This window comes from Equus quagga, chromosome 1, assembly GCF_021613505.1.
Source record: "Equus quagga isolate Etosha38 chromosome 1, UCLA_HA_Equagga_1.0, whole genome shotgun sequence".
In the NCBI taxonomy this organism is placed as follows: Eukaryota; Metazoa; Chordata; class Mammalia; order Perissodactyla; family Equidae; genus Equus; species Equus quagga.
In genome coordinates this window covers 119,950,803-119,976,146 of record NC_060267.1, presented here as the reverse complement: position 1 = coordinate 119,976,146, position 25,344 = coordinate 119,950,803, and the positions used below count along the sequence as shown (strand labels likewise).

At 38.2% G+C, this 25,344-nt stretch overlaps 1 protein-coding gene across 1 annotated transcript in view; it reads right to left on the bottom strand.

Annotated features, from left to right (window-relative positions):
* The window catches only part of TAFA4 (TAFA chemokine like family member 4), a 106,138-nt gene that overhangs the window by 13,813 nt on the left and 66,981 nt on the right, over window positions 1-25,344 (bottom strand). The window contains exon 3 of the mRNA XM_046685025.1: window positions 2,066-2,221. Coding sequence (XP_046540981.1) covers window positions 2,066-2,221 — 156 coding nt within the window. The remainder of the gene's footprint in view (window positions 1-2,065; window positions 2,222-25,344) is intronic.

The following is a 25,344-nucleotide window of genomic DNA, read 5'->3' as shown; positions in this document are numbered from 1 at the left end:
AGTGGTTACCTTTAGAAAACAATCGGCGATTAGTGAAGGTGAATTAATTCTCCACTGTGCTAAAACTCACTAATCCTCCAGTCAGTGAGAGGAGGTGTAAAAAGAGACCCAATTCCTGTCCTCAAGCAACTTGCGGACTAAAAAGAAGGCATATATTCCACAAGTTTTTACAACAAAATAGGGATGCATGTCATGAACTGGAAGTACGGGGAGATACAAGAACATACAAAAGATGTGAAAGGAAAGTAGGAATTAAGTAGACAAAATGTGTGTTGCGAGGAAGAGGGCAATTCAGGCAAAGGGTATAGACAAATGAAGCACAAAGATGAAAGGGAAGGGAAGGACCCCAGGTTGGATGGAGTGGAGTAGATGAAAGAGAGAAGTGAGACAGTCATATTACGCAGGGCTTCATAAGCCATGGTAAAGAATTTAGATTTTATTTTACAGACAGTGGGAAGTCATTAAAGTGTGGTTTTAAGAATGAGAGTGACATGATCAGTTCTGTTTTTGTAGGAGGATCATTCTGGCTACAGGGTGGAAAACGGAAGACTAGGAGTAGTAGTAAGCTCAGCAAGATGTAATGTCTGCTCCTAGAAGTGGAGGTAACAGTGGGGTAGAGATAAGTGGACTGATTTGAGAGACAGTAAGGGAGCAGAATGGCTATGATTAGGATTCAGTTGACGGAGAAAATAATATACTAAACTGCCCAAGAGGAGGAGGAGAGGAACTTAGCAAATTTCTTTTAAATGCCATTTTTTTTAATGTTAAAGATCTTCATATTCTTTTATAGGTCCATGATCCTTTATCTATAACCCCCAAATCTACAAAGCTCTGAAAATAGAAAGGATTTCTGTAAGATGGCAGCCAAACCTAGCTTAGTTAACATGAGGTTCTTCTTGCTTTATCTCATTCTGCATGAATATTCACTTATTTCACTATAGAAATATTAATATCTGTGATTATGGGTACCACTGGAGAAGACATGGAGAAGACTGGAGAAGGTTTGTTAGGTAACAGATGGTATGTACACTATGTTACCTTTGTAAAATCTGATAAAATCTGAATTCCGCAACACATCTGGCCCCCACGGTTTCTGATAAGGAATTGTAAATGGGCAATTTTCCCCTTTCACTTCCTGGCTTTAAAGGTGGCTGAGATCAGCCTGTGAAAACACCATTCGTAATCATACAACCCACCAATCAGTGTCTGTGTTTGGTAGGGTAGGTGGGATGTGGGTAAGTCAGCTATCATTTTTGATTCTGCAATAAGATCTGGAGTTAAGAATGTGTGTGTGTGTTCTAACTGTTGACCTTTAGACATGCATCAGATAAGACTGGAAGTGCTCAATTTCAGGGAGGTTTCACACCACTGTAGAGACACTGCTACAAGGCTTAACCTCATCTATCTGTTCCCCTGGGGACTAATACTTGTTTCTAACAAGGTGTCTGCTAGAAGGAGCCGGGCATCAAAAGGAATCAATCCCAGTCCTCCATCCACAACCATCAACAGTCATTCATTTTTTTTTTTTTTTTTTAACTATTGGCATAGTACTCTGCTGGAAGATTGGGAAACAACAAATGAATGATACATGATCCCAAACTATTCTCAGAGAAGTTGCTCCAAAGAAGATGTTTTATAAATGTTTGTTAAAATAATAAACTAGGAAATAAGAGATTTTTAATCTATAACATTAAACATGAAGTGAGACAACCAGGCTGCTGTTTTTGGAGTATAGAATTTGAGAGCAGGAATAAGAGCATCTCTAGGGAGGAAACTGCTTTGATGGGGGAGATCTGGAGATACAGCGGGGCCAAAAGAAATCAAAGCACATCTTCCTGATTTTCTGGGAATGGAACTCCCCACTGCTACTTCTTGGGAGACATCACTAATAACTCACCTTACTCATTAAGAAATTTGTGGAGTTATATTTATGTTCACTTTTGGAATGACGCTGCCCTAGAAGGAAACTACTTTTCTTTGCATTGCAAAGATAGTAAAGTAGGGAAGTTCTTGGTAGTTCTATGTCCTTTTGCAATATTGGAGGAACTGATCAGAAAGGTCTTACCTTCAACACAAGACGGCTGAGCCCGAGTTGTGCCAGCAACCTGTCCAGGGAAGCAAGAACACTTGACGGTTTGTGATCGCTCTTCTATGCGGTTCTTGTTACAGCACCGGTGCACAGCGACTACCTCACAGGTCCCTTGCTTGATTTGGTGGTGACCTGGTAAGTAATGGGGGAGAAAAAGAGATGCAGTGCTGTTAGGAGAAAATGAAACCACGAAGAATGTGAAGGACCATGACTACATTTTCCAACTTCCTGTGCTATGCTTGTGAATCTATGTCATTTTTTATTTTGATGTAGTTTCAAATTTACATAAAGGTGGCAAGAATAAGGGAAAAAACTCCTATGAACCAATAGTAGAAAGAAATTTGGTCCTCAAGATCTTCATGGTTATGTTACATTACCTACATGGCAAAAGAGATTTTGCAGATGTAATTAAGATTACTAATTGGTTGATTTTTAAAAAGGGAGATTATCCTGGGTCATCCAAGTGAGGCTAATGTGATGCATGAGCCCTTAGAAGGAGAAGTAAGAGATTCAAAGCTTGAGAAGGACTCAAAGCACCATTGCTGGCTTGAAGACGGAGGGAGCCAAAAGACAAGGAAATGGAGACCTTAGTCCTTCAACCACAAGGAACTGATTTCTCCCATTAACCTGAAAGCACGTGGAAGCAGATTCTTCCCCAGAGTCTCCATAAAGGAATGCAATCTTGCTGATACCTTGATTTAATCCAGCCACACTGGGCCAGACTTATGACCTACAGAAACATGCTGCTGAATTTATGGAAATTTGTCGCAGCAGCAATAGCAACCTAATACAAGACCTTTTCCAGATTCAGTAACTGTTAGCATGTGACCCCATCTGCCTTATCGTTCATTGTCTTTCATATCTTTTTCTGAGCCATTTTACAGGAAGTTGTAGACAGGATACCCTTCTAGCCCTAAATACTTCAGTGTGTATTTCCTAAACAAAGATTCTCTTACAAATCAGAAAATTTGACATTGATACAATACTATTACATAACCTGCAGGCTATTGTCAAATTTTGCCAATTGTCCCAATAATGTCCTTTATAGCCATTTATTCCCCTGTTCAGGATCCAACTGAGGGGCCTACATTACATTCAGTTGTCCCATTTCTTTAGCCTTCTTTAAGCAGAAACTATTCTTCAGTCCTTATCTTTCCTAACCTTGACATTTTTAAGGAATCCATACCAGTTATTTTCTAGAATGTCCCTCAATTTGATTTTGCCTGACGTTTCCTCTTGATTAGATTCAGGTAATACATTTTTAGTAGAATACCCCAGAGTGACACTATGTTCTTCTCAGTGCATCATATCAGGAGGGACATGATGTCATTTGTCCCATTATTGGTGCTATTACCTTTAATCACATGGTTAAGGTGGTGTCTGCCAGCTTTCGGGATTTGTAAAGGTACTATTTTTCCCTTTGTAATTAACAAGCATTTTAAGGGGAGATATGGTGAGACTATGTAAATATCCTATTCTTCACCAAACTTTTACCCACTAGTTTTAGCATCCATTGATGATTTCCACCAGAATCAATTATTATGATGGTTGCAAAACTGATTCTATATTAATGTTCAAATTCTCTCAAATAGAGACTACAGGAGATCTTTCAAACTGACAGCTGTGTCATTTTGACATATCCCCGTTATTCTCTGAGATCTTGCTAATTTTCTGGCTCAAAAGATGTGCTAGTCTCACCTCATATTTTCTCTGCCCTCATCATTTTTCTCCAAGGAGCCCAGATTGTTTTTAGTGGGGCATCAGATTTAGAAACCAAGATCCTGGCACATAGGCTTACTCATTGCTGCTAGGGAGTGATTTGGGCTGAAAGGGTAGACAGATCTAGGAAGTGTGTGTCTATGTACAGCATATAACTTCACATTGCTATCTCCAATTCCAACTTAGTACCATAGGTTCTTGCTACTTTTTCCACAATTCTTTTTTTTTTTTTGAGGAAGATTAGCACTGAGCTAACATCTGCTGCCTATCCTCCTCTTTTTGCTGAGGAAGACTGGCCCTGAGCTAACATCCGTGCCCATCTTCCTCTACTTTATATGTGGGACGCCTACCACAGCATGGCATGCCAAGTGGTGCCATGTCCCGCACCCAGGATCCGAACCAGTGAACCCCAGGCCACCGAAGTGGAACATGCACACTTAACCGCTGAGCCACTGGGCCGCCCCTCTCCACAATTCTATATTGTTATCTCCCATCACCAATAACGAGAAATCTAACTTCCATAGTCCTGTAACAAACAGACAGTAGTTGAAGTTTAATTTGCATTGGAATCCATTTTATCAGTTAGGAGTCTTTCGTTATAACAACAAAAACTCATCTGAGCTAACTTAATCCAAGGAGAACTTATTGGAAGATTATCAGGAGATTGCAGATCCAAGAGAGAATTCAGGTTAATGGTAAGTGGAGCCATTCTCATGGCTGGCCCTGAGTGAATAATTTTACTCTATGAGTCTGTCATTCTGCTCAACATTATATCAGTTGTGGCAGCCACCCTCTAAGATGGTCCCCAATCATCCCTGCCTTCTAGTATCCACACCTTTGTGCACATGGTACCAGGGTTGGTCTTTATGACCAATAGCATGCAGCTAAATGACAGTATGTCACTCCTAGGATTAGGTGGCCACTCTCTCTGTGCCTCTCAGATCACTCACCTGGGGAAGCCATGGAATGCGTGGCCCTTTCGAGAGGCCCATGTGGTGAGGAACTGAAGTTTCCTGCCAACAGAACGATAAATGAGCTGATAAGCAGAATCCCTCCCACACTGGACCAGAGTTGGACTGTGTGCCAATAGCATACAGCAGCAGAAGTGATGGTTTGTCACTCCCACAGTTAGGTTATAAAAGACAGTGGTGCACTCGCTTGCTCAGCACTCACTCTGGGGGAAACTAGGTTGGGTACAGCTCCTATGGAGAGGGCCCTGTGGCCAGGAACTAAGTCTACTGCCATCAGTCATATGAGTGAGTTTGGAAGTAGATCTTACAGCCCTAGTCAAATCTTCAGAGACTACAACCTCAGCCAACAGCTTAACTGCAATCTAATAACCCTGAGGCAGGACCACCCTGATGCTCAGAGACTGTGTGAAATAATGTATGTTGATTGTTTTAAGCTTCTAAGATTTGGGCTGATTTGTTACACAGCAATAGATAACTAATACACCAACTCTGGCTATACCAGGATGGAGAGACTTACATTTGCTCTGATAAAAAACAATGTAAACAAGATTGCAGAGGCAATGTTTAGAAATTATTAATGAGAGACAACCTTTTCAAGTGTTCTGGAGCACTCTCATGATTTTCAGGTACACCATTTACATATAAATTGTTCCACGAATTACAAGCAATCTCATCTACTCATTAAAACAGGTTTCCCCAAGGATTCCCATGGGTTAGTGTTTTGCTTGATGCACATGTTTCCCATAACAAAACCAGTTTAAAAACATTCCATAATTCAGATTTTTAATCCATAAAGATAGGCCTTCCACATAATAACCTCTATATTATTCTGAATTTTTCCTGGCCCTCCCCTCTCATACTATCTTAAATGTCGGTGGAAGCAAAATTCAATTACTGGCAAGAACAAATACTAAGGCAAAGTTTCATTTGTAAAACACATAAAAGCAGAACCAGTACCCAGAGAATCAAACCACCAGCAGGAGAGAAAGTTTTCCATCTACTACGGAAGCATAAATATGAAAGAAGCAATTAAAACTATAAACCTAATTAAATGTTCACAACAAGAATGTTGATTTCCCAAAGGTAGCTGAATACAACTGTAAAAAATATATATATAAATAAAAATAGCAATTACAATGTCAGTAAAGTAGCATGGGAATTTAGCGTTGAGTAAGCAGAAAAATAAGGACTGGGAAGTGTTCATGGGGAGATCCTTTCTCTGGTTTCCAAACGCAAATAAGCACCTTCAGGTCAAACATTCCTTGATGACTAATGACTAGCCATGTGAGGGAAGCAGGGTGAATTCATCCTCGGTCCTCTCTCAGTGCCTGCCCTCTGTGTTGGCCATTGTCTCAGTTGGTTTGGCTGCCATAACAAAGCACCAAGACTGGGTGGCTTAAACAACAGACATTTATTTCTCACAGATCCGGAGGCTAGAAGTCCAAGAGCAAGGTGCTGGCCAATTCAGAGAGAGTGCTCTTCCTGGCATGTGACAGCTGCCTTCTCACTGTGTCCTCACATGGCAGAGAGAGAGCTCTCTGATGTCTCTTCCTTGTTTTCAGATGGACACCTGCCAGCCTTATCAGATTAAGGCCCCATCTTTATGACCTCCTTTATCACCTCCTCACAGATCTTGTCTCCAAATACAGTCACATTTGGGGGTTAGGGCTCCAACATATGAATTTAGGGGGTGGGGAAGAGACACAATCTAGAACAGCCATCATCATGCCTTAATTAGATTTTAAATAACCCGAGAGAGTCTATAAAGAAGGCAGCTTTAAACCTCATTAAGAAAATGAAAGAAATATGCTTTAGTAACTTCTTAGAATAGTCAAGAAGTCATCTGGACGTTCATTAGTATTATAGTTTGCTTAGAATTTTGTTGCTATTTAGATAACCATTCACAAATGCAAATAGATTTTTTTTCTATTCAAACTTGTCCCTGAATAATCAGCTTGCCTGGTCTAGGATTTTATTCATTTATTTAGCACTGACTATGGTACTTCATTGATTTGAGGATCCATACTTTTTTCATCTTTTAACATATCAGGAGGTGTCACAACTGATAGCGTCTTCCCATTATAATTGGCATTGCTTTTCTTTCTTAGAAATACACAAAATAGAAGTGTATCTCACAATTGATGCCATTTTAGACTTGATAAAATATGGCAGCTTATAGGCACAGTTCTAAACTCCTTACAAATATTATCCAATCTTATAAAAACACTATGAAGTAGATACTATTTTTATTCCTATTTTACATTTAACAAAATCTGCAAAAATTAATTTGTCCAGGGTCACACAACTAGACACTTTGAGTAAATTCACTTAAAACAAAGGTGCATTTTTCCTCTTAAATAGTGGGCAACATTTTATTTGGGGATCCATCTTGTAAACTAAAGCTAAATACACATACATAAGACCCATGCAATAACTGTGAGGTTGTAGCTGAAACTTCTCATATGGGGTTTACTTTAGAGTTTCAAGGTGTCAACTGGAATAGGTGAAACGGAATTCTCCAGAAGTGGAGCTGCTGCCCTCTGGAGAGAAACTGGCCAAAGAGAAAACAAAACACTCTCCCCTTCGTGCTGTCTGTTAATGCTTGTCAGTTGCTGGGCCATTTCCCTTCTGGTTTTGTCTCAGGAGGAAGATGGGAGAGTATTTAGTTCTATAAATGTAACCAACACTTAGATACAGTGTACTATGTGCCACATGCTGTTCTCAGTGCTCTTGGAGACATATTTTCTAAGTGGGGAAACTTGAAACTCTTCCTTGATTCCTTTCCACACTGCTGAACTTGCAAACGGGTTGCATATTTTCTTTTCAAAAAAGGTGACTTAAAATATTGGCAGGACTGTAAAATGTAAGATGCCTGGTTCCCTGCTCACCAAAATAGTTACTGTAGAAAGCATTAAAAGCGTTATGATAATCCTTACAACAAAAATTGATTGCTTTGGGATTGCTATAGAGGATGGATTAACTTTATCTGGAGAGTAAACTGCTTAAATGCATATCTTTCTTTTCTTATTAAATATACTTTTAAGAGAAGTTGCGAACAACAGAGAAAATACCCATTTGTCCCAGTGCAGTCAGGGCCTTTCCACTATAAAAGGGATAAAATACAAAACCACATCTGCAACAGAAGTTCTTCAGTTGAAATTACTTGAAAGCTGATAGACAGAAGGCATCAGATTAGGGTGACTTCCTTCATGTGATTATTTCTCTTAGATCCTTTTCCTTTTGTTCAAATCCTTTTTCCCCTTCCTCCTCCTGCCCAGCACGAGAAAATACACCCTCAAAGGGAAGCCTTACTCTCCACTGATCTTCTTAGAAGGCATTTATTTGATTTGAGTGTAGTTTTCTATGGCATTCTCAGCCTTTCTCTCCGTGGGAGCAGAACAGAGGAAAGAGAAGGCTGAAAACAAGATTTCATGAAATGAAAGCAGAAAGTGAGGCCATGGATGGACACTGCCTTTGGCAAACACACCCAGTATTCCCAGTTGTGGTTCTCTTACAATTCTCAACTTTCTTCCCCTTTCCATGCCCCAATTTGGTTTTTAGTCACAAAGGGAGATGTCAAGTAAAGGAGTTAAGACGATGGTACCCATGGGACCATCAGCTGGACAAACTTGGTAACTTAGCTGTGGAAACAAGTATCTCTGAGCCCCTCCCATGTACCAGACCCCCTGCCGGGTTGAGGATGGAGCCATAAAGAAGAGACACACCTCTGGACTCAAAAAGTAGAGATACCAAATGGAAATATCTGACAATTCTCTGAAGGTGGAAATGGACTTCTCCTTACCTGCTGGGGACAAAGGAGAGGACACTGGACTGGAGTCAGAATTGCTGAGCTGGAATGCCAGCTTCCAGGCTTGGGGAGTTTGAGTCTTTCAATATCACTTTTCTCATATAGAAGTAGTATATTTTCTACCTCCCATGATGGTTATAAAGTTTAAATTAAAGTGCTTAATGAATATAGTACACTATTGGAAACACCATATATGTTGAATAAGTGACTTTTGTTTACATATTTATTCAGTAAATATTCGTTGAGCATTTACTCTGTGCTAGGCACACGGAAACATAATACTGAGCAAAAAAGGCCAAAAAAATCCTCTTGATCAAGGACCTTTCATATTTAGTGATGACAGAAACACAAAGCAGGCAAGATGCACCTGAAAATAGAGAGGGCCGAAGAATCGAACATTTGAGTGAGAAATGAAAGCAGGTGAGGGAACAACCCTTACAGACGTCTGAGGAGAAGAGGCCCTCATAACTGGAGCTATGTGAGAGAAGGGACGATTAATAAGAGATGATGCCAGAAAGATAACGGAGGGTGAACGAGCAGATTACATGGGACCTCAAGGGTCACTGTGGGGTCATCGTGGGATGGGAAGCCCCTGGAAATCCTGAACTTAGAATGAGCCCATCTGACATCTATTTTTAAAGGATGTTCAGAACAGTCTAAAGAGGAGCAAGGATGGAAGCAGGGACACAACTCCTGTCATGGTAATCCAGGGAGAGGTGATGATGGCTTGGACCAAGGTCACAGCAGTGGACATGGTAAGAGAAGGTTTGATTCTGAATATATTTAGAAGGTAGAGGTGACAGGATCTATTGATTAAACGTAAGATGTGAGAGGAAGAGAGAGAGGTCACTGCTGACTCCAAAGTTGCTGCCTTGAACAACGAGAAGGATGGGGTTGTCTCTTAGGTAAATGAGGAAAAACTAGGAGCTCGGTTAAGTTTTAGATGCTGATTAGATACCTAACTGAGGAGGTCAAATAGGCAGTTAGACATTTGAGTCTGGAGTTCAAGAGAGAAGTCCAGTTTTAAGATGGACATCTGCTCATCACTGGAATATGTGGATGTTATTTAAAATCATGAGACTAGATAAAATCCCCAAGGGAATAACCGTAGCCCGAGGATAAAGAAAAGAATGACTTCAATGTTAAGAGTTTGGAAGAAGAGCAGCAGTGGGCGGTGACCTAAAAAGAGAACCAAGAGTGAGTGCATAGTGTTCTGGGAACCCAGCGGACAAAGGTACCAAGAATGAGGGAGTAATTCTGTTAAATGCTGCTATGAATTCAAGTAAGATGAGGACCACTGGATGGTGCCATGTTAAGGTCATTGGTGGCCTTAACAAGAAAAGTATCAGTAGAAAAATGGAGGTAAGTCATGACTGGAATGAGTTTCACGGACAGCAGAAAGTGAGAAATTGGAAACAATAAGTATAGCTGGAAATTGTGTTATAAAGAGCAGGAGAGGAATGAGAAGAAACTGAGTGCTTTTGTAGACATTTATGATCATATAGCAAAAGGCAATTATAAAATGAAGGATATATTACACAATGTTACAATTGTTTTTCTTTTTTTTTTGGTGAGGAAGATTCACCCTGAACTAACATCTGTGCCAATCTTCCTGTATTTTGTACATGGGATGCCTCCACAGTGTGGCTGATGAGTAGAGTAGGTCTGTGCCTGGGATGTGAACCTGTGAACCCGGGCCATGGAAGCGGAGTGCACAGAACTTTAACCACTTGGCCACTGGGCCAGCCCCTATACTATATTACAATTTTTTTCCCTGAAAAGCCATGCAGCAAAATCGAATCTAGGAATTACATCCTACCTATCTTTTCCTTTCTCCTGTGTTCCCAACTTAAAGAAAACTGCCCATCTGCCTAAATCACTCTGTCTCTGTGAGAATAACTACTATTGTTCTATTCTAATAGATGTTACAAATAAAAATTTTCAACAACTGATTGAAAGTCAAAACAAGAATATGTTCCAATCCAACACACCCTGTCTCTCACCTTAAGTTTTTAAGATATCTAAGAATTTCCTATGCTCAGTAGTCGTAATTAGTCTTAAAATTTTTTTTCTTCCCTCACTACTCAAAACAATGCCTATTCTAAGGCCTTTCCCTCCACATTTTTCTTACTCAGAAGTCTGCTACCTATTTGCCATTCTTTACTAAGCACACCCTCAATTAGAAGATACAGATCTTGAGAGGATAAGCACCATGGAATAAATGCTCTGAGAGGAGCATCATTAAGTGAAACTTGATCTTTTGAATGCATGACATCAATGAATATGAATAGACACAAACACACACACAAAATAGCTTCCACTTTAACAGTAATATAAAAGCAGGCCTGAATTAATAACATACAATTTCAAATGTTACATCAAGATATCACCTACTTTTTAGTGGGCCAAATCTTCCCATATTTCAGAAGTATTCCATCAAACTGTTCTGGACTGAATTGTGTTCCCCCAAATTCATAGTTTGAAGCCCTAAACCCCAATGTGACTATATTTGGAGATAGGGCCTTTAGCAAGGCAATTAAGGTTAAATGAGGTCTTAAGGGCAGGGCCCTGATCCAATAGGACTGGTGTCCTTAAAAGAAGAGGAAGAGACCGCAGAGAGTTCCCTCTCTCCACACTCACAGAGAGAGGGCTGTCTGCGAGCCAGGAAGAGAGCCCTCACCAGAAACCGAATTTGCTGGCACCCTGATCTTGGACGTCTAGCTTCTAGAACTGTGAGAAGATAAATTTCTGTTGTTTAAGCCCCCCAGTCTGTGGCATGTTGTTATGGCAGACCGAGTTGACTGTCACTTATTAATTCTAACTTCCCAGGCTGAAAAAAGTTGACATGCTTCACAACAGGATGTCACTCCGGAAACGTGATCAGGCAAAACAAATCTTTTGAGATCACTTGCGTTTCTGAGAAAGCCTCTTTCCATGTGTGCCTGTGTGTGTGTGCTGTAAATTGGCTTTTTAAGCCCAATTCATTACAGAGCACTGGGAAATGCCACTGATAAGACATGATTTAGGGCCGGCCCCATGGCCAAGTGGTTAAGTTTGCGTGCTCTGCTTCGGCGGCCCAGGGTTTCGCCAGTTTGGATCCTGGGTGCGGATATGGCACCACTCATCAGGCCATGCTGAGGCGGCATCCCACAGAGCACAACCAGAAGGACCTACAACTGAAATATACAACTGAAATATACAACTATGTACTTGGGGGGATTTGGGGAGAAAAAAAAAAGACATGATCTTTGTCCTCAACTGCTGGTAGTTTGGACCCCGTCAGCCTTCGTTTACAGCAATGTAGAGTACTACAATGCCAAATTGTATTGGAAAATGGTCTTGTTCTTGGGAAATATATGTAATTTGACACTTACTTTCAAACAATTCAGAAAAAAAACTAGCTAGATAGGCAGACAGGTATTTAATTGCTAGTTCTAATATGATAGGATGTAACAGGTGGTAAATCTAGTAAGGGATATAAAGATGTTCATTGCACTTTTCTTTCACCTTTCTTTAGACTTGAAAAGTTTCCAAATAAGAAGTTGGGAGGAAAAGCTAACATTAAAAGAAATAATTAGAAGCCATTATAGATGTAACGACCCCGGCCAGGCTCCTCTGCTTAAGTAGCTACTCTGCCCTCTCTACTTCTGTGAGGTTTACAACAAATGACTTCACTTCTCTTTGCCTTGGTGTCCACATCTGCAAAATAATAAACCTTCAGAGGACAGATGTGAGAGGACAAATGGTAATACAGGGAAAGTGGTAAGAATGGTGCATGGTGTATAGTAAGTGCTCAATGAATACCAGTGGTAGTACTAATAATTAAAAATAAGTATGATCACAACTATAATTACTGCTAATATTATTACAGACTTCTTAACTATTAAACTAGAAAGACCTAGGAAAAAATGCAAGGAATTGGATTCCATTCTTTTTTCTTTAATTATACTTTAATTATACTTCTCAGAATGAGTAAAAAGCAAATCCCTTCTAGGAGCAAAAAATTGACATTGCAATGGTCCCTTAGCCAACTGATATTCTTTGAATTTGAGATTAGAGATAGCCAGCAATCCTTGTTTTAATTTTTTCCCTCCTGCCACATGAATCCTTTTATTTCCCCACAAGTATTAATCCATTGCCTCCTTAAACCCTGAGCTCTCCCATCAGAAACCAGTTGATGCCAAATTTAGGGCATCTCCAACAATGCAAGTCATGACTTCCATCCCTATTGCAATGGACTATACTAGATACTCCCGTTTCTGTGTTATTGGCTTCTGGTTTTACTATTGCCTACTACTTTTAAAGGTTTCAAACTCAGCAGGATCCCTGGGGGACAGGGAATCAAATGAAGTGGCTCCCCATGCTCAGTGCATCAGACTGAGCACCTTTCTTCTGAAAGGGAAACATAATTGCAAAGCCATAGAAGAGACTGCAAAAAGCCTCTCCATTTGGAGGTAACTGATGGAGCAGAGAACTGACATTATGCTTCACTGGCACCTCCCCTCTCAGCTCCAGTCAGCCTCCCCCGCTTCCAAGCACTCCTACAAATCAGGGGCACAGCTAAGTGGAACGTTTATCAAAAGCAAAGAAGACAGAAGGAGAAGAGGAATTGCTGTGTTCAGTTTCAAAAAACCTGTTACAAAACTATACAGATACTAAAGTTAGAATAAAGCCAAATGGGGAGTTAAAAGATAAAAATAAACAAAAGGACTTGTTTTAATCCATGCAAGTCCTTTTCAATATCTGTATCTGTGATTTTAACAAGATTTCATAGGCAGTTGGATAGATTTTATTTGTTCTTCTACTAAATTTGTATGCAGAACCATCTCAGTGGACAAAAATAAATAAATCTATGTGCATATAATGTAGAAATTGGTGATAAGCTTCCATTTGTACACTTAAAATATAAAAAGAATATATGTATTTTTAACATTTTTCCCTTAGGAAATTTTGTTCTATTTTACTTCTAACTAAAATAGACTCCAGCAATATACTGCATAATGTTTTTTTATCATAAGCTAAACAATATTTTAGATGCTATTTAAACTCTCTCATAAACATTATTTTTGTTGACACACTGTACATGTCATTAAGTATCTAAGCCCAGAATTAAAATATCAGAATGCTACCCTGACATGGCACCATTGACCTCTCCTTAATGGCACTTAGCTGAACCAGTTTTCAACGGATGTTTTAATTTTTTAATTCCAGGTAAAGATGGTAAAATACCCACCTATGCTGATCTTCTCTCCTTCCTGAGACCCTACTAAGACTACAGTAAAGGAAGACAAAAGACCCAACTCCCAAGAGCAAAGAATATAAGTGGAGGTATCAGCAGTTGGGAGATACTTAACGGTGTTTTGGAAAATGGAAAGCAGGTGGATCAGGAGTGACTGATTAGACAGGCAGAAGAGGGAAGATGAGACCATGAACCTCATGAACCTCAATAGGTCCTTCAAGCACGAGGCCGAAAGCAGGAGGCCTGGCCGACCATCAGTGGAAGCACTTCCACTGATCACCAAGTCCTATCCATGTTAAGAGATTCCACGCTTCCATAAGGAGGTCCAACATTTGGAGAAAGTCTCCAGTACGAAAAAGACCAAAATCAACAAACAGAAAAAAAGCAACTGGAGGACAGACAGTTAATGCAAGGAATAGACAAGGACCTAAGATTACTAATAGTAGGAGGATGACTCCAAAAGAAGAGGAGGATGGAAGGAGGAGATGATTAACACTATGTGTGAGGGATTCTAAGTGTTTATTAATTTTTAACATATATAATATTTAACAAACACATATATATCCTTATTAGCTTTATTTGTAATTATATATGAAATCTCATGGTTATAGAATATATATATTCTCATTAAATCTTTGGCAGTAGGTATGATAAGGGAAGAACACAAAGTTTCACAAGGTCATTCATCAAATATTCAAAAAAACACATCTCAAATCCAGGTAATCTGAGACTGCAAAGTGCTATGATAACAAAATCAATCAAACAACATAAAAGTGCTCTTGAGAATTTTTTAATAGCTGAAATCAATAATTTTTCCAAATAAAATCTCTCATAAAATTCAAAAAACAAAGATAAAGAGATGGAAATTATGATAGCAAACAGAAAACACTTAGAGAACCAATCCAGATGGCCCAATATCCTATTCTAGAGCTAGAGAACAACAACAATGAAAAAGAGAGTGAGGATATCATCAAAGAAACGATACATGTTCAAGAACAGAAGGATCTGAATCCAGTTAGTGCCCGAAAACACAGAATGAAGAGCAGCCTTGCACCAAGACACAGCCTTATGAAATTTAACTTCTCAGAATAACAACAATGACAAAACCAAAAAATAGAGTCAGAGCTTTGAGAAGCCGGGGGGGGAGGGGGGGGGATATTAACACGTGAAAAAGGAATAAAACAATTTTACTAGATTTCTCAAAAGCAATACTGCATGCTAAAAACCAATGAAGTCATGTATTCAAAATTCTAAAGGAAAAGATTGTGACACCGAACAAAACTATCAAAAACGTGTGAGCCAAAAAATATTTCAGATGTTGTCTCAAAACTTTTATTTTCATGAAGCCAATCATTTAGGAATTTATTGGAGGACATGCTGTAGCAAAATAAAGGAGTAAAGTTAGAAAGAGAGAGACAAGGGAAAAGAAGGAATTCAATCCAAAACATTGGTGAAACAAAAGCTACGGGGTCAGTTTTTCAGCTAGCCAGAATAGAAGAAGCAGCCAGAGAAGATCTTAGCGAAAAAGGGAATCTGACAAAGAAGCATAACGTTAAAAACATTTATACATGCAAATAAATAAAGCAGTTAGAAAAAATAAAACTGACCAAGATAAAGATTACCTTTCCTTCCTATCATAACAGAAATTTAATATATAAGATCTAAAATTAATGAATCAGTAAGTCACAGTATATGTATATCAAAATATGGTGTTAATAGGAAATCTAACATATGAAAACAGAAAAACAGTAATTATACCCAGAGAGTGGAACTAGGGATATAGAGAGGTAAGCCAGTTGATTTTTCAAATATATACCAGTATAACTTTGATAAATTTAATTGTCTATTTTGGAATCCTAACCAGACAGAGGATTTCCAAGCCACAGAATCTTACATTCACAGCTAAGTCCTTACATACTTACATACATAGACACACACACATACCTATGTATATGCATACACACATAAGAATTGACTCCTTTACATTTGATAACTATTTCTAAAGTTTTCTATTTTTAGTAAGTTTTTTCCATAATGCTAAGGTTATTTTCAAGTAAAAAAATATTATATCTCTATGTGCTGCATTTTTCACATTTACTTAAGTGGCCGCACACCCACATGCACACACAATTCCTTACAAAACTACTACTAAGAACTTTTGTTAAAACCTCCAAGACACAGTGATGTCAGCCTCATCATGGAGCGAGCTCCTCCCTTAGACTCTCCCTCCTAAGATACAATAAAAAGGACATTCATAAACCAACAGAGGACATTCACACAACACAAAAGTCATCTGAGAGACCCATACAGCTATACGTCTGAAGGTGGAGGTGCTGGATCCCCTGGGAGGAAGTGAAAGCAGGTAAGGGGATCTTCTCTCCCTCTCTGGCAGCATCCTAGGGTGTGGGATGGTATGCAGCTTTGAGGGAGGGGAGGGGCAGCTATCCACAGGAATGCCTTCACCCTCCAAGTTCCCTCACTGCCCATGGGAAAGCTCCACACAAAGGAAGCTATGCTACTGCAGGGGTGTCTTCATCAAGCCAGCAACCCAGGAGGGCAGACAGTGAAGGCAGAGTGAGAATATCCTCAGGAGGGCACATGCAAAAGAATGCACCCCCCCACCCACCCCTACACACCAACTCAGCCAGTTGACCAAAGAAAGGGACCCTGCAAGAGGACCCATACATATGTTAGTAAAGCAGCAGCTGTGAGTGCCCAATCTCAGATGGGCCTGGTCACCATAGATTCCAAAGGATAGGCACAGAGGCCATGGATCATGGTGGGCTCAGGACACATAGCTGCTGACACCCCTCCCTCCCTAGTGGTGGCAGGTGAAATCTGCAACCAGATACTATCACTATGTGACAGCACAAACCCACTCCATCAAATAGAATGAAGAAATATATTTAAAAAGACTATGAAAGACAAAGAGGAGCAGTACATAATGATCAAAGGGACATTCCACCAAGAAGACATACTTAGAAATATACATGCACCCAACGCAGGAACACCAAAGTACACAAAGTAACTATTAACAAATCTAAAAGGAGATATTAACAGCAACACAATAATAGTAGGGGAACTTAACACTCCCCTTACATCAATGGATAGACCATCCAGACAGAAAGTCAACATGGAAACAGTGGCCTTAAAGGAAACACTAGACCAGATGGACTTAATAGATATATACAGAACACTCCATTCAAAAACAGCAGAATACGCACTCTTCTCAAGTGCACTTGGAATAGTCTCAAGGGTAGACCATATGTTGGGAAACAAGATAAGCCTCAATAAACTTCAGAATACTGAAATCATATCAAGCATCTTTTCCAATCATAATGCTATGAAACTAGAAATCAACTACAAGAGAAACCTGGGAAAGTGACAAATATATGGAGACTAAACAACATGCTACTGAACAACCAATGGAACATTGAAGAAATTAAAGGAGAAATCAAAATATATCTGGAAGCAAATGAAAATGAAAATACACCATATCAACTCATGTGATGCAGCAAAAGCAGTCCTAAGAGGGAAATTCATAGCAATACAGGCCCACCTTAACAAATAAGAAAGATCTCAAATATGCAGTCTTAAACTACACTTAACAGAATTAGAAAAAGAAGAACAAATAAAGCCCAAATTCAGCAGGAGGAGGGAAATAATAAAATCAACTTGAAATAAAAAAAAAAAAAACCATAGAAAGGATCAATAAACATAAGAACTGGTTCTTTGAGAAGATAAACAAAATTGATAAACCCTTAGCCAGACTCTCTAAGAAAAAAAGAGAGAAGGCTAAAATAAATAAAATTAGAAATGAAAGAGGAGAAATTACAGTGGATACCACAGAAATACAAAAGATTATAAGAGAATATTATGAAAAACTATATGCCAACAAATTGGACAATCCAGAAGAAATGGATAAAGTCTTAGAATCATACAACCTCCCAAAACTGAATCAAGAAGAAATATAGAATCTGAATAGACCAGTCACAAGTAAAAATATTGAAATGGTAATCAAAACCTCCCAAAAAATAGAAGTCCAGGACCAGATGGCTTCTCTGGAGAATTCTACCAAACATTCTAAGAAAATTTAATACCTATCTTCTCAAACTATTCCAAAAAGTTGAAGAAGACAGAACACTTCCTAACACATTTTATGAGGCCAACATCACCTTGATACCAAAGCCAGACAAAGACAACACAAAGAAGGAAAATTAGGGGCCAATATCATTGATGAACATAGATGCAAAAATCCTCAACAAAATATTGGCAAACTAAATACAGCAATACATTAAAAGGATCGTACACCATGATCAAATGGGATGTATACCAAAGATGCAGGGATGGTTCAATATCAGCAAATCGATCCATATGATACACCACATCAACAAAAGGAGGAATAAAAACCACAATCACCTCAATAGATGCAGAGAAAGCATTTGACAAGATCCAACACCCATTTACGATAAAAACTCTCAATAAAATGGATATAGAAGGAAAGTACCTCAACATAATAAAGTCTATATATGACAAACCCACAGCCAACATCATACTCAATGGGGAAAAAACTGAAAGCCATCCCTCTGAGAACAGGAACAAGACAAGGGTGCCCACTCTTACCACTCTTATTCAGTGTAGTCCTGAAGGTTTTTGCCAGAGCAATAAGGCAAGGAAAAGAAACATAAGGTATCCAAATAGGCAATGAAGAAGTGAAACTCTTGCTGTTTGCAAATGATGTGATTTTATATATAGAAAACCCTAAAGAATCCATTGGAAAACTATTAGAAACAATCAAGAACTACAGCAAAGTTTCAGGGTACAAAATAAACTTACAGAAATCAGTTGCATTTCTATACTCTAATAGTGAACTAACAGAAAGAGAACTCAAGAATACAATCCCATTTACAACTGCAACAAAAAGAACAAAATATCTAGGAATAAATTTAACCAAGGTGAAAAAAGAATAGTTTTTATACAGACATAAAGTATCTGGAGGAAGAAACCAAACAGAAATGGACCTTGCTTCTTCATCTTGGAGATGAACTGGAATGGTCGCACTAGGCCTAGCGGAGACATTGGAAAGGCTAGCAGTAAAAACAGGGATCCCCTTGCCAAGCTCCAGGCCTAGGAGAGGTGGCAATACTTGGAAAGGAAGCCTCTGGAAGGAGGAGATCACTCCTAGAAATACCTGCCTAAGCTCAATCAGCAACAAAACACTAGAATTCACAAACTATGCCAAACAGTCACAGTATGTTGTTAGCACTACAGAAATCTTTTGTTCTGTCGCAAGGATTAGGTAGGTGGTAATTACCACATACTTCGTTAGGAAACTATACTTTATTGAATATTTAAAACACATTATCTCATTTGAAATAGCTCTTGAACTGGAAGAAAAGAAAGGTAAGACCATAAACACAGAGGCATTGCTTGTGGAGTTGGAAAACTCTCTCCATGCTCTGTACTTGGAAGCAACAACATCAGAAAGAAAACTAAGACAACGTGATGAAATGCAATACCAGTAAACGTTAAGCGGGCAACCTGAATCCCGCCTTCCACCCCTTAAGAGCACATATGTGAGAAACAGTAAAGAAAAGATGAAATAATCAACAAATGGTATGGGGTCAACTTGATAGCCACTTGGAAAGCAATAAATCTGAATTAATATATAATGCTATACACCAATATACACTGTGGATGTATATACAGTGGATGAAAAAATGGAACATAAAATAATAAAACATAAATGCATTATGAGGAAATGAGAGATTTTTTTTCATTTTATGTAAAGAAGCCCTTTCTAATGAAAACATAAAACTCAGAGGCATAACGGAGAAATATTATATATATGACTGTGTGAAAAGGAAATTATGTGGCAAAAACACAAAAATAAACAAAGTTGAACACAGGAGGGGGCTCCACTTGTGCTTAGGATATAGAAAACTGCAAAAGAAAGCCACTCCTACCACAACAAACAAAAAGCCAGATCATCTACAGTCATAACTTTTTTGAGCCCGTCAGAGAGTCACAAAGAATTCGGATGAACTGAATTCCAAAGGATGGCAAGTACGTTTGAGGATGTGAACTATTTGACTTTTGTCAGAAGAAGGGGGAAAGGTGGCTGCCATAAAAGCAGGTAAGAAGAGAACAACTGAAATTTTAAGCTTTTCTTAAAGGCCAAATGTGAGCAGGGAGCCCCAGACATAAGAGGAATTGACACTCCCTCTCCACTGGGTGCTCATGAGAAAGACTGGGGACAGAGTAGAAGAAAGAGAGACTCCTTAGGTGGTATGGGTGTGAGACTGGTGCTCAGCTGTCCCTGGGGAACAACACATGACTCATTGTCCCAGAACCTTCCCTCATACTACGACAAAGGCTGGTGAACATTGTCAAGGGGACAGAAAACCTGAGTGCTCCTGCCCACACTGCCACTAGACAAAAGCCATTGACCACTGGAGGCAAAATAGGAAAACTCACTCATTCCCAGGATCTTATAATGATAAAAAGCAGAGGTCTGCAGGCCACTGGTGAGAGAGAGGGGAGAAGGCCAGGAAACCTGCTCCCACCCAAACTCCCTCCCCGCTGTAGATACAAGGGAAAGTTCTGCTGCCCAGGGAGGGTAGAGAAGGAGCAAGAGCATTGAGAAAGCCCCACCCTTGAAGCTTAGGCGTACAGGGCTTTCCTAAGACTCATGCTGAAGTAGAAGAGCCATAAACATCCTTGCTTCCCACAAGACTTGCACTGAGTAATGAGAAACATCAGTCTACCGATGGGGAGAGGACCAAAGCAGGGACGGAGACTGTCTCCATACAGGTCCCACAGTAAGCACAAGATAGCAACGGGATGGGAAGGGATGGGAAGTTCATGGGGCACTGAGGGTAATGAGAGCAACATCAAACAACAAATCCAGCTCAACTACAGACTGGACTGACTTGAATCATGGCCTGATGGAAGAAGAGATGGGTCTATTCTGGTCCGAAATAACATTTATCTCAGCTTCCTGTTCTCTACACATCTTGCATTCAATAAAATATTATGAGACACATACAAGAAGTCAAGAAAAAATGATCCAGAAGACAAAGGAGCAACATCTTTAAAGTACTGAAAGAAAAAGAAAACGATGAAATTTCTAGAAGAAAACATAGGCAGTACACTCTATGACATTGGTCTGAGCAGCATATTTTCAAGTCCCATGTCTGACTGGGCAAGGGAAACAAAAGAAAAAATGAACAAATGGGACTACATCAAACTAAAAACCTTCTGCACAACAAAGGAAACCATCAACAAAACAAAAAGACAAACTAACAACTGCGAGAAGATATTTGCAAACCATATATCAGATAAGGGGTTAATATCCAAAATATACAAAGAACTCATACAGCTCAACAACAAAAAAACCAACAATCCAATTAGAAAATGGGCAAAAGATCTGAACAGAGATTTCTCCAAAGAAGATATACGGATGGCCAACAGGCATATGAAAAGATGCTCAACATCATTAGCTATCAGGGAAATGCAAATCAAAACTACAATGACGTATCACCTCACTCTGGTCAGAATGGCTATAATTAACAAGACAGGAAACAACAAGTGTTGGAGAGGATGTAGAGAGATGGGAACCCTTGTTCACTGCTGCTAGGAGTGCAAACTGGTGCAGCCACTATGGAAAGCAGTATGGAGTATCCTCAGAAAATTAAGGATAGATCTACCATATGATCCAGCTATCCCACTGCTGGGTATTTATCCAAAGAACTTGAAAACACAAAAGCATAAAGATACTTGCACCCCTACGTTCACTGCAGCATTATACACAATAGCCAAGACTTGGAAGCAACCTAGGTGCCCATCAAGGGATGAATGGATAAAGAAGATGTGGTATTTATACACGATGGACTGCTACTCAGCCATAAGAAATGATGAAATCTGGCCATTTGTGACAACATGGATGGACCTTGAGGGTATTATGCTGAGTGAAATAAGTCAGAGGGAGAAAGTCAAATACCATATGATCTCACTCATAAGTAGAAGAGAAAAACGACAAAAAAAAACCAAAAACACATAGCATTGGAGATTGGACTGGTGGCTACCATTGGGGAAGGAGGTAGTGGGGAGGGCAAAAGGCGTGATTAGGGTCACATGTGAGGGGATGCACTATAATTAGTGTTCGGGTGGTGAACATGATGTAATGTATACAGAATTCAAAATATGATGTACATCGGAAAAAATAAAAATTAAAATGAATAAATAAATAAATAAATTCAATAATAAAAAAAAGAAATACATGAAGCAAAAGTGATGGAATTAAAAGGAAAAATAGATAATTCTCAATTTATGCTTGGAGATTTTTACCCCCTTCTCTCAGCAACTAATAGAACAAGACAAAATCAACAAAAACAGAGAAAATCAGAATAACATATCAACTAACTTGGCAATATTTAGAGATCAGTACACCCAACAACAGAATATACATCATTTTCGGCACATAGAGTAAGTTTATCAGAATAGACCATATTGTGTGCCATATAAGTCTCAATGAATTTAAAACTATTAAAATCATAAAAAGTATGATCCTGAACACAATTAAATTGGAAACCAGTAATAATGCAATAACCAAGAAAACTGTTAGAAATTAAGCAACATACTACCAAATAATCACTGAGTCAAAGAAGAAATCACGAATGAAATTAGAATATAGTTCAACCTGAATGATAATAAAAAAAGAAGGCAAAACAAAAACTTTCTCAGACAAACAAAAGCTAAGAGAAATCAATGCCTGCAGATCAACACAACAAGGAATAATAAAAGAATTTCTTCAGGCAGAAAGAATATGACGCTAGATGGAAATCCATCTTTATATATATTATATATATATTTATACATATATATATCTGCTGTATATAAATATATAAAGAAATAAAGTATGTTTGAAGTGGTAGAAATGTAGGTAAACATAAAAGACACTTTTCTTACTTTTCATCTCTTTAAATTATAACTGTCTAAAGCAAACATGGCAATATATTAAAGAATTTAAAGCATAACACAAGGATAGAGAGATGAAATGGAAGCACACTACTGAAAGGTTCTTACACTATATGCAAAGTGGCATATTATTTGAAGGTAGACTTTGAGAAGTTAAAGTTACACATGTTAAACCCCAGAGCAGTGCTCTCCAAGGAAACATTCTATGATGGAAATGTCCCATATCTGTACCACCTAGTATGGTAACCTCTAGCCACATGTGAATAATGCATACTTGAAATATGACTATGGATTATGAAAGGATATGAAGGATACGAAATTTTAATTATATTTAACTTTAATTAAAAATTTAAATTTAAAGAGTCATACACAGATAGTGTCTACCATATTGGACAGTATAGGCCAAAAAAAGTTGTAAAAAAAAAAAAGGGGGTAGAACAAAGAGGCTTAGATAATTACTAATAATGGAGGGAAAAACAGAATTGTGAAAAATACTCCAATTCAAAAGAAGGCAGGAAAAGAGAAGAAATAAAATATGAAAGTAGAAAACAAATAGTAATACGATGGATTTAAAGACAAGCATATTCATAATTATGTTCAATAGAAATTATCTAAATACACCAATTAAAAGGCAAGACTGTTGGAATGGATAAACAACAAGACCCAACTGTTCTCTTTCTACTAGAAACTCACTTTAAATATACAGATATAGATGGTTAAAAGCAAAAGGATAAAAAACAATATGATGTAAACACTAACGAAAGGAAAGCTGGAGTGACAATATGAACATTAAAGTAAATTTCAGAAAAAGGAATATTACAGGAAGAAAAAGTGGAACTCCATGATCATAAAAGAGTCAATATACATCTAGGGGACATAATAATCCTAAATATCTATGCATCTAATACAAGAGTTTCAAAGTACACAAAGCAACAATTCATGGAACTAAAAGAAGAAAGAGAAAACTATACAATTATAATTGGAGGCTTCAAAACTCTACTTTTAGTAATTAATAAAGCAGTAAACAAATAATTAGCAACTGAATAACATTTATGAAACAACTCTACCCAACATTATTTGAATACACATTTTTTTTAGTGCACATGGAACATTCACCAGAGAGATTATATTCTAGGCCATAAAAAAAAAAACTCTAAAAACTTAAAAGGACAGAAATCATACAAAGTGTGTTCTCCAACCACAAAGGAATTAAACTGGAAATAAATAACAGAAAGACATTTGGAAAAATCCCAACTATTGGAATTAAAAAACATATTTCTAAATAATCCATGGGTCAAATAAGAAATCACAAGAGTAATTCAAAAATGCTTTGAATGAAAAGAAAATGAAAACTCAAAAATTTGTGGGACACAGCTAACTCAGTGTTAAAAGGAAATTTATTAGAATTAGATACTTGCATTAAGAAAGAAGAAAGGTCTGAAGTCTAAAATTTAAGATTTCACATTAAGAAAGGAGGCCAGCTCAGTGGCATAGTAGTTAAGTTTGTGCACTCTGCTTCAGTGGCCTGGGGTTTGCTGGTTTGGATTCCAGGTGCAGACCTACACATCGCTTATCAAGCCATGCTGTGGCAGGTGTCCCACATATAAAACAGAGGAAGATGGGCACAGATGTTAGCTCAGAGCCAATCTCCCTCAGCAAAAAGAGGAGGATTGGTGGCAAATGTTAGCTCAGGGCTAATCTTCCTAAAAAAACAAACAAAAAACGGAAGGCAAATTAACCCCAAAGTGAGCCACAGGAAGAAAATAACAATAAGAGCACATAGAAAAAAAAAGGGCCAAGTAAGATGCTAAATCTCCCCAAAATGACCAAGAACAAAAGACAAAAATTACATAATACTAATATCAATAACAAAAAAGGAAACCACTACAGATCCTACTGACATTAAAAGGATAGGGGATATTATGAACAAGTTTATGCCAATAAATTTGATAAAGCATTAGAAGAATTCCCTGAAAAACACAAACTGCCAAAGATAAATCAAAAGATATAGGTAACCTGAGTACTTAATACCTAATACAGCGATTGAAATTTTAGTTTAAAACCTTCCCACAAAGAAAACTAGATGTCTAGATGATTTCACTGCTGATTTTTTCCAAACATTTAAGGAAGAATTAATACTAATTCTGCATAAACCCTTCCAGGAGACAGAAGAGGAGGGCACATTTACACTCTCATTTTATGTGGCCAGCAGTAACCTGATATCAAAACCAAACAAAAATATTACAGGCAAAGAAAATTACTGATCACTATCTCTCATAAACATAGATGTGAAAGTCCTTTTAAAAACAAGCAAATCAAAAGAGCTAAAACTACAAAACTTTCAGAACAGAGAGGCAATCTTCATGACCTCAGATTCTCAGATTATACATATGACACCAAAAGTACAAGGAACAAAACAAAAATAGATAAACTGAACTTTATCAGAATTAAAAACTTCTCATCAAAAGACACTGTTTAAAAAAGATGAAATTACAGGACACAGATTGAGAAAAATAATTTGTAAAATATATCTAATAAA